This window comes from Chelonoidis abingdonii, chromosome 3 (assembly GCF_003597395.2).
Source record: "Chelonoidis abingdonii isolate Lonesome George chromosome 3, CheloAbing_2.0, whole genome shotgun sequence".
In the NCBI taxonomy this organism is placed as follows: Eukaryota; Metazoa; Chordata; order Testudines; family Testudinidae; genus Chelonoidis; species Chelonoidis abingdonii.
Genome location: NC_133771.1, coordinates 53,260,726 through 53,271,726, shown reverse-complemented (window position 1 = coordinate 53,271,726; position 11,001 = coordinate 53,260,726). Strand labels below are relative to the sequence as shown.

The 11,001-nt window shown below is 39.7% G+C and overlaps 1 protein-coding gene across 1 annotated transcript in view; it reads left to right on the top strand.

Moving 5' to 3' along the window:
* Positions 1 to 11,001, top strand: part of LOC142046537 (uncharacterized) — a 143,157-nt gene that overhangs the window by 103,930 nt on the left and 28,226 nt on the right. The window contains exons 5-6 of the mRNA XM_075063506.1: positions 2,834 to 3,005; positions 3,549 to 3,627. Coding sequence (XP_074919607.1) covers positions 2,834 to 3,005; positions 3,549 to 3,627 — 251 coding nt within the window. The remainder of the gene's footprint in view (positions 1 to 2,833; positions 3,006 to 3,548; positions 3,628 to 11,001) is intronic.

The window sequence follows — 11,001 nt, the reverse complement described above, 5'->3', positions numbered from 1 at the left end:
CTCAAGATTTGAAAGTATCCTGTCCCCTGATTGGTCCTCTGGTCAGGTGACAGCCAGGCTCACTGAACTTGTTAACCCTTTACAGTCAAAAGAGATATGAAGTACTTCTGTTCTATTAACTTTTACTTATCTGTTTATGACAGAAGCCTAGCAGGGGAGGTCTGTGGATCCCATCAGAAGTTAAAATGATAAGTATGGGAGGGAAGGCTCTACTAGAGGACCTGGGCAGCTTTAGATACAGTACCAGGCACGTAGGAGGATTTCCACGTCAGAGCCATGGAAGCAGAAATCGGCTTTTCCGTTCCAGATTTATCTAGTATTCAGAAAGGGAATCTAGGTAACCTGCCTTCCAGATTTGAACATTCTCAAAATTCAGGAGTGATCAAGCTCAGTTTAGGCTGCTGCTATTTCATTTCTCCCAAATCAAATATGCTGATCTACTGTAACTTGTAGAAAAAGTAGGATAAAATTGAGAAGAAATGTTGTCATCTCCCCAGTGCTAACTAGGACTGGAATTGCTATTTTCAACAGCCATTACCAATTTTTTTAGTTTTGTTTGTTTAAAAGGAAGACAGTAATATTGCATTGACGAATTCCTCTAGAAACAAAGAGTGAAACAAAAAATAACAAAGGCACTTCAGCTTTTTCTCATTTATGTAGGACAGTCTTATAATATGGATCCAGATATCCTCCAGTCTCACAAGCTGAAAATTGATCCACTTTACTGGAGTTCTGTAAGCATGCGGGAACCAGTCCTGTCTGTGTTCTGTGCACATCCAAAATTCCTACTGAATTCAGAAGTGCCTTGCTTTTGTGACCATGCTACCTGATATTTTCAGCTCTTGTAAGTGAAGCAGGTTTACATTTAGTAATTGAGTGGGAAGCCACTCAGAAAAAGTTAGGTTCTGTAGGAGGTGTTGCTTATTCACTAGGTAATGTGAGACCTTACTGTTACCATAGTAAACCAGTGCCACATAGAATGCACTTTGTACCTAGAGTCTAGAATGGGGTCCTTTGATTCTATACACAGCCCATTAAATATAATGAAAAGACTCCCACTCACTTCAACAGGCTTTGGACAGAACTGGTTATACACAGGGTAACTCCACTGTCTTTACAGGGTCCTGGTCCCACAGTGGAGGGGGACCATGTGAGGTTGTTGCAGAGCTGCTGCTCAGGGATGGGAAACTCCTGGCATCCCAGCCTCCAAAATCATTCAGGCTGCACTTTCTGCATGACTTTGTGCTAGTTGAGGGTTGTGTGGAAATTGGTGGCCTCAGCTGCATGTGATGGGCATCTCAGATACTTAAAGTCATGGCCTCGAGGAGGAAAGTGCTTAACTGCAGAGTCTGCAGTTGCCTTGTGTCAGCCCTGAGGATTTAGACTCCCCAGAGCCACCATTGCAAGGTTCAAGCATGCTCAGCCTTGGAATTGCCACCTCTTCCTTGACTAATAGCTGCAGCTATCTAAGGCTGGCCTCTGCCAGTTGGCCTCATGGCTATAGCCAGAGAAGCTGCAGGTGCCTCTGTGACTGCTGGGGGCCATTAAGCTAGAGCAGATAAAGAAACTGGAATTAACCTCAAGGAACAGAGGCCACCAGTAGGAAAGGAATGTCAAGGGAAGCAAAGAAAGAGGAAGCAGCAGGAGAATAGCCTCATCTGGTTGGGGAACCTGTCCAAAGTAGAAAGGAAACAAGCATGGGGAGATGTGGTAGTGATCAGGTAGTAGACTAGCATGTAGATGGGAGCAGAGGGAGAAAGGCTGGTGTCTTCAAATTCCCATGGGCTAAGTCCTCACTTTGGGGAAATGGTGTTTGTAAGTGGCTTGCTCAAATGGCAGAATGGGTGCTGAAGGAGGAATTTGTCAGACTTGATCAAGTATCTGCTGGCTTTGGAACTTTGAGCTGAGAGTAGGACCACATATTGTGACTGGTGAAATAGGGAGGTACTGGAGACATGGCTATAGAAGGTCTGAATGAGGAAGGAGATAAATCTGTGGGGAGTTTCCCTGATCACTATGAAAGTTTTACTCACTGTGGGCACTGGTAAACTCACGTAGGTGTAAAGCTCAATGAGAAAAATCTGGGGGCTGAGGGAACTGTGTATGTCAATGCATGTAGTCGTGTAGTCATGTGTGATCAAAAAATGTCTCTGAGATTCGGTATCAAGTATACTATGGCATGAATGGCACTGCCACACCAGGACCACACTCGGAGACCACAATGACTACATAGAGGCCCACAAATATGTTTGGCATCAGGGCCCACAAAAGATTAATCTGGCCCTGTTAATAACTCACATTGGGATCTCATATCACAATCACAGTTCTGTTACTCTCCTCAACTAATCCTTAGACTGTCTCATATCACAAACACACTGTGTTAACCTGCCTCATCTACTGCTTTTACCATTCAGCCCAGTAACACCAAAAATACATACTGGTACATACAGTAACACCAAAAATACATACTGGTACATTTAATTCTTCTTTCTGATACACCATAAAATTGTCCTCATGATACACATTCAATCTGTCTGCAATTCAGCTCTGTTACTTTATGCTATAACAAAACTACAGATGCTAACTGTGGAATATATTGTAATCTACATATTCTTCTTGTACATCAATAAAGAATATCATATTGGAATAATCTATACATGTGACTACAATAAGGTAATACATGAACAACATAGGGAAATGTGCAATATAACATTTGGAATTTCTAATATAAACAAGTAAACCTTAATTATTTTTATTGGGTTTGGAGTGTTGTTGTTGTTTGTTGTTGTTTACAGTTGAAAGTTGCAGTCATCACTGTTGTGCTTTTATGCAGGCAACAGATGTGAAGTAAATATAGATGAATGTATATCAGCACCCTGTCTCAATGATGGAAGTTGCATTGATGATATAAACTTCTATAAATGTCACTGTAAGAGAGACTTTATTGGAATAAACTGTGAGACTGATCTTGATGAATGTTTGCCAGAGCCTTGTCTTCATGGAAGGTGCCTATTTTTATTTTACTATTATTATCTCCAAGAAAATGTACTTAACTTGCAATATTTAAGATTTACTGACAAGGGAACGTAGATAAAGATAGTTTTAATTATGTTCTTCCCATAAAGTAAGAGTACAAGCACAGTTAAGGATGACAGATGTTGCCTGTTTAAGATAATGTAATATACTGGTATGTTATCTGAGTTCTTCTTTCATTTGTGTTCATTAGCATAAGCAATTTTCAATAAATGTGGATTAATTAGACTTTAAAACACTTAAAAGCAACTCTTCAGTTATAACATACCAACAGGTCAAAATGAAAAGTCTTTCTTTTATTAGCAGCATGTCTGCCCTATAAAAATCCCTTCAGCCTGCATAATATACCTCATCCAAAGTCCATTAAGATTAACAGAAAAAATCCTATTGATTCAGTAGGAGTTGGATCAGATCCCCACGTGATTAGTAAATATGTAGGTACAATAGAATGTTATGTCTGGTGCTGGAGTTAGAACTATGAATGATGATCTTTACAATTGTGTTTTGTGTTTCAGATGTGTAGACTTTGTAGCTGGGTATCAATGCTCCTGTGAAACAGGATGGACTGGCTCGAAATGTGAGATCAATGTTAATGTAAGTTTTTAATTTTAATTATGTGGAGAGAGGTTAACATACTATTTGAAACTCCATTTGACTTCAGTAACTTTTAAACATTTCTGTTTATTGAAAACAAGAGAGAAATTAAATTGTTTTAATCCATTTTTGAAAAATTTATTACTTGTTATTAATATGAAATGGTATTGAGAAAATGCATTAAGGTTTTTGAAGTGAAGTATTTATTATAAATATGAAAGACCAAAGAAGAATGAAATCTAAATTTCCTGAAAATCAATTATGCATCCGTTCGGCTTAGCTATTGCCGATTAAATCTCTAAGATAGCTGACACAGTTTACTGAAACATAACTACGTTTTGAATTGTAAACAGTGGAATGCAATAGGTTCGTGTTGCGTATGACTCCTATGGACAAGAAGTATATCCTAAACTCCTTATGCTAAAGATAGTAAAAATCTAGAAATTTAAAATGGCAGATCCCAAGAAGTTTTATAAATCTATGGTATAGAACTTGGGTTATAAATTGATATCCTATTGCTCCTTAACTGAAAACTTGCATGGCTTATTTGTATACTAGAATCAAGATGGGTGAGGTAATATCTTTCACTGGACCAACTTCTGTTCGTGAGTGAGGCAAGCTTTCAAGTTTAAATAGAGTTCTTCAGGTCTGCTAAATGTACTCAGTGTGTCACAGCTAAATACAAAGCAGAACAGATTGTTTAGCATAGGATGACCAAATGTCCCGATTTTTGGGTTTTTTTCTTACATAGGCTCCTATTACCCTCTACCTCATCCCGATTTTTCACATTTGCTGTCTGGTCACCCTAGTTTAGCATAACTAATTAATACATATTTCAAGGGACCATTCAAGGTGAAGTGCCCAGTTAATACTCTTCCAGTCATAGATGGAAAAGGAAGGGTCGGGGCGGGGGAGGGAAAGAGACTGGGGATGTGGCGCAGCAGTTACTGGATTATACATTGTTGTAATAAGCCATAAATCCAGTGTGTCTATTCAGTCCATGTTTTTTAGTATCAAGCAAGGTTCTGAATTTAAGTTCTGAGGCTCATCTTTGAAAGTGTTGTATATATTTCCTTTAAGAATAAGGACTGAGAGGTCAGATATAGAGTGATTGTTCTTTGAAAAATGTTCACCTACAGGTAATATGGTGCTTTTGTCTTTTATCATTTTTCTGTGTGAGTTCATTCAAAAGTATAGTGATTGTCTGGTTTCACCCACATAGTTATGACTGGAGCATTCAGTGCACTGGATGAGATACACCACATGTGTATTTGTAGGAATTCTGGGTCTCAAAAGATGTGTCGTGGGGTGTACTGATCATTGTAGCAGTGAAGATACGTCTTCGGGTTTTGCATCTATTGTTATGGCAAGGTCTGGTACCACTTCAAGTTGGTTTGTCCTGGTCTGTGGCGAACTTGTTTCTGATGATGAGCTTGGAGAGGCTGAGGGGTTGTTTGAAGGCCAAAAGAGGGGATTCAGGAAAGATTTAGTTCAGGATTTGGTCCCCATCAATTATGGGTTTTAGTTGTTTAATGATCCACAGTATGCGTTTCAGTGTGGGGTGGAAGGTGACAATTAGGGTGTGTGGTCAGAGGAGTGTTTATTGCCATATTGGAAAAGGTTCTCTTGGGGTATATGGGTGGCCCATTCCATGATGCTATCAACCTCTCTGGGGGAGTGTCTTAGTTTGGTGAAGTAGGTTTTAAGTGTGTTAAGGTTTATCCCCCAGAATTTCTCCTCAGAGCATTCTGTGTTATCTGAGTGCCAGACTGTAGATAACTGATTTCTTGGTGTGTTTGGGGTCGTTACTAGATATATAAAGGTAGATGTGGTGATCTGCAGGTTTCTTGTATATAGTTGTCTGCATGATTCCATTGTTGAAGCTCATTGCGGTATCCAGGAAGAGGATGCTAGTGTGAGAATCTTCTAGAGAAAGTTTAATGGATTGACGGTGGTTGTTGAAGTTCTGTTGGAAATCTATGAGGGAGTTGAGGCATCTACTCAGAGGATGAACCTATCATTTATGCATCTCAGGTATATCATTGGTTTTGTGATTGTGATCAACACAGCAACAATAACTCTTTCTTTCTTTCTTTCTTTCTTATACTGTGTATCTTTCAGAGTTAGAGAGAAGATGTACTATCTGCTCAATGTACAGCTACAGTTATATCTAAAATATAGACTCTCATGCTTTCATCCAGGAGGAGAGCAACTAACCATAAAATGCTTATTTCTATATAGGCACAGTAATTCTTCTTTGACTCATCATAATCATTGGTGATCCCTCAAGGCTGAGGATGATCTTTCACAGGTTTTATTTTTCATATATCCTTTTTTGACTGTGGGAAAATCCTTGATCCATAGGCTCATTGGCAGATGTTGCAGGTGGTGTTGGAAGACAGGATTGGGCCACGATTGCTGTGTGACAGTTGTCTCCTTTCTTTTCTGGCAGTTTTCTGTGACCAGGGCAAGGTGATTTTCCTCAAAAGCAGACGTTCTCTCTCTGAAGTCTTTGCCAGTTATCCCTATCCTGAGCTGCTATCTCCCAGAGTGTGGTGTCAATGCAATCAATACCTATTGATGAAAACAGCAAAGAATCCTGTGGCACCTTATAGACTAACAGATGTTTTGGAGCATGAGCTTTCGTGGGTGAATACCCACTTCGTCAGATGAAGTGGGTGCATCTGACAAAGTGGGTATTCATCCACAAAAGCTCATGCTTCAAAACGTGTGTTAGTCTATGAGGTGCCACAGGATTCTTTGCTGCTTTTACAGATCCAGACTAACACGGCTACCTCCTGATACTTAATACCTATTGATGTTTATCTTGAGGGTGTCTTTAAGTGTTTCTCTTGGCCTCCCCATTTCCTTTCTCCTTTGGTGAGTTGGGCATACAGCAGTTGTTTTCATAAGCATATATCAGGCATGTGCACACAGTACCTACTCCATCTCAGTTGATTCTGGATAATCAGGGCTTCAGCATGGAAGATGTTGGCCTTTGTGAGGACACTGACATTAGTTCAATGATACTCCCACTGTATGTTGAGGATCTTCCAAAGATGGTACTTGCATTCCAGATTTTTCAGATGTTTTCTATAGGGCACTCAAGTCTCACTGGAATGTTAAGGAGAGTTGGGATTACCATCACTTTATAAACTAGAAGTCTAGTATGTGCTCTGATGTTCTGGTTGTTGAACACCTGGAGAGACAGTCTGCCAAAGGCAAGGCTCGTGAAGCAGATTCTGTGCTGAATTTCGACATCTATGTCTGCCTTCTGTGAGAGATGGCTGCCAAGATAGGCAAAGTATTTACATTTTACAGTTCTTCCTTGTCAATATAGATCTTTCTTGCTGGGTCTGATGATTGAACGGGAACTGGCTGGGGGAGAACTTTTGTTTTGACTATGCACAGAGTTAGCCCTAGGATTTTGTAAGCATCAGAGAAGGAATTAACAACTGTTTGTAGATCCTCCTTTCAGAGTGCAATTACAGCACAATCATCTGTACTGGAGTTCAGCTATTGCTGCCAATATTTCTTTATTTCTGGCATGGAGACGAGAAAAGCTGAAAAGGTTCCCATCAGTCCGATATTGGATGCCAATGCCCTGTTGTAGATGGTCTTGGGTTAATGTTTAAATAGCTGCTAAGAAAATGGAGAAAAGGATGGTGCCAGTACACAGCTTTGTTTTACGCCAGTTCGGATGACAAAGGGATCAGAGGTAGAGCCACTGCACAGGATGGAGGCAGTCATCTGGTTGTGGAGGAGTCTTACAATGGTAATAAATTTGCTTGGGCAGCCAAACTTTGACATGTTTTTGCCATAGGACCTCACGGTTGACAGAGTGGTGGTGGTGTTCTTGACATTTTTCCTGAATCTGCCTGGCCACAAAAATCATGCTGGTGGTGCCTTGTGATGATCTGAAGACACATTAGGATTCTGGAAGTACTTCCTCTGCAAGAGGAAGCAGGTGATTCAGTCAGATTCTAGAAAGAAACTTCCCAGCAATGGAGAGTAGGGCAATGCCTTGATAGTTGCCACAGTCAGCCCTGTCTCCCTTTTTGAAAATGGTGATTAAGTTAGCGTTACGTAAGTCAGCAGGGATTCCTTTGGTGCGCGAGATTTTGAGGAACAACAAATGAAGCTTGTCAGTCAATTTTTCTCCCCCGACTTTCAGTACTTCAGCTGTTATGCCATCGGGACCTAGTGTTTTATTGTTCTTCATTTGTTTAATTGTTTGCAGACCTCCTCAGGTGTTGATGTGTTGGCAAGAGTTTCCCAGATAGGGTGATGAGGGATGGAGTCAATGGTGTTGTCAGTCACAGTTGAGTCTCGATTTAGAAGCTTTGGTAGTGTTCCTTCAAACTCTTTTTGATGGCTTCGTTATCTTTAAGAAGGATACATTCATCTTTGGATCTCAGAAATGTGAGGCTACATGAGCACTAGGTCCTGATGGTCCATATGGAGTCTTTGTCTCACAAAAAAAGCTCTGCATGTCATGTCTGTCAGCGAATGTTTGGATTTCTTTTGGTTTGTCCTCCCACAATTTGTTTTAGATTTCTCAGATTCTCCTTTGAACTTCAGCCTTCAGCTGATGGAAAGAGCTCTGCTTTTGACTGGATAGTGATTGGTTTTGCTAGTCACAGAAAGCTTTTTTCTTCTGGTTCAAAAGGGCTGTAATCTCAATGTTGTCGTCAAATCAGTCCTGATGGAGGCAGGTAGAAAAGCCAATGGATTCTTCGCAAGCCTCATGGATGGTCTGTTTTAGGGCTTCCCAGTCTTCTTCATCACTGTGTTATCATTTTCCGGTGTGCGTATGGTCAGTTTTTTACTGATGAGTGGTTGGAAGTTCTCTTGGTGCACTGAGGATGAAGTTTGGATGTTATATTGCAATCTGTGTGCTTTAGATTGCTTTCTGTGTTTCAGTGCAATCCTGATGGACATGACTGATCTCTCCAGGCAGTGGTCAGTCCAGTAATCATTTGCTTCTCTCATGACACAGGAGATTTGGACATCTCTTAGATCCTGTGTTCGTACAATGACATAGTCTAGTAGGTGCCACTGTTTTGAGCGAGGGTGTTGCCAATAATTTGTATTGTACTTGTTGCTTTCTCTGAAGATTGTGTTTGTGATCATGAATTTGTGCTCTGCACATTTGCTGAGTAGAAGGAGGCCATTGGAACTGGTCTTGCCCACACCTTCCTTCCCAGTGGTTCTACTCCATAATTTAGAATCTCGTCCAACTGTTGAGTTAAAGTCCCCTGAGAAGATTATCATATCTGTTTTTGGAATGGATGAAAAAATTTTATCGAGGTCAGTGTACAAGGATTCTTTCTGTTCTTCTTCAGCGTCAAGTGTTTGTGCATATGCACAGATGATACTGGCAGATGACTTATTGACCAGTTAGAAGCAGAGGGTCATAAGGCACTCATTGATGCAGCTGGGGAGCTCAGTCATGTGGTTGATTAGAAGGTTCTTGATTGCAAAGCTAACACCATGTATTCACCTATCACGTTTACTTTCCAGAAGAAAGTGTAACTGCCGCCCTCATCACTCAAGTGGCCTTCATCTGCACTTCTTGTTTCACTGAGCCCAGCGATGTCAATATTGTACCTCGAGAGTTCTTGGGCAACAATTGCTGTTCTGCTTTTGGGTCTTTCACTTTTTGTTTTGTCTAGTAGGGTATGGACATTCCAAGTTATTATACTGCATCTTAGGGGGGCAGATCCTAGCTCCCTGCTCTTTTGGGCCAATGGCATAAAGGGATGAAGAAGTAATCTTAGAAGGCAATTGAAGTTTCCCCTAGGAGCATAAAATATCGTAGTTGTCTCTACATCACCTGCATCTTCCCATGGGTTTGCGGCATTCCTGGATAATTCTGGGGCATGGCTGATGGTAGAAAGGAGTGTTGTGGTATCACTCTATGCCTCAGTGATCTCTGACTGATGAAGCAGTCTCTAGGACAAGAATATAGGTGGCATAATTTAGAACATCTCTTAGGCAGTCATCCCTGAGATTAGGGGAGCAGAAAAATGGCTTTTCTCCACCTCATTCCAGGCCTTGTATTAAGCATAGTTTTGTTGGATCCTAGGATTTGGTCCATTGATTACAACTAGTATCATGAGAAAGTATGGGAAATCTACCTCATTCCAGGCTATTTGACTCCTAATATTGTGCTCCGCTTAGTGATGTCTGAGTCTCAAAACAGTTGAAGGTTTAGTTCAAATCCAATAAGCATCCTAAATTTTGGAATTTAAAGGTTTTTTTTACTTGTGTATGCACATAGGAAATAGTCATGAATTTTGAAGTACAGCCAAAAGTCTTAGATGGGTGAATAACAATTTATTACATTACAAAAAAGATGTATGTTGCACAATTTGATATTGAAAATGCATGACAATTGGTCTCACACACGTTGACAGTCTAGGTGGAAAATTATCAGCCAACTTTCCTTAACAGCAAAAAGCTTTAGTGAGTAACCAATTATTTTGCAACTCAACTTAACTCGACTCAAAGTGCAGATTTTGACATTATATTGCAAATCTATATGATTATCAGCTGTTTCCAATGCAAACACTTAATACTCCTGAGTAATATTTTATTTCATCTGGTGTCAGTGATTTACATTTCCTTCTATTTTGAAGAATGAGAGATTAAATGACCTGTAGACAATCGTATGAAGATCATATTCAATAGATAACCAAATTCCATATAGATGTGGATGAAAATGCAGAGATTAGGAAGAGATCAGTATGGAATTTGGTTATCTTTTTAATATATATTTAATAGAAAAGTTATCAAATATATGGCTTCATTTGTGCTATTAATGTTGTTTGCAAGCACTGTGTTTACTAGATTAGATTAGATTATTTTTTTAAAGAATTAGGCCCTAAATCTGCCAATTGTTCCACATAGGAAGACCACTATGCCTCCACAAAACTGTACTGAAATCAGTGGGGCTCCCTCCAGGCAGATGTATGAGTCTGCCCACATTGATAAACTTGCAAGAACAGGTCTATATGTCTGTCTTCCTCTAAATTAGTTGCAATATTTTTATTTTTTTTCTCTTTAAACAAACCAAAAAAAGTATGGAGGGATAAGCAGCTTCTCTACTCTGAAAAGTCAATGACCATGATTCATCCAGAAAATGATTTAAATAAAGAAAATGTAAACACATATATCTCAATATATCTTTTTCTTAGACTAGGAACAGTGAGGAAAATATTCTAAAGAACAAAAAAGCTTTAAGAATGAAGATAAAACATTTAGTAGACAATAGATTCAATTAAGCTGATCCATGATAATAATTTTATTTATTCCTGGTATATCCCAGGAGATACTCTAGACCTGATAGCCTGGAATTATAAAATTCTAATG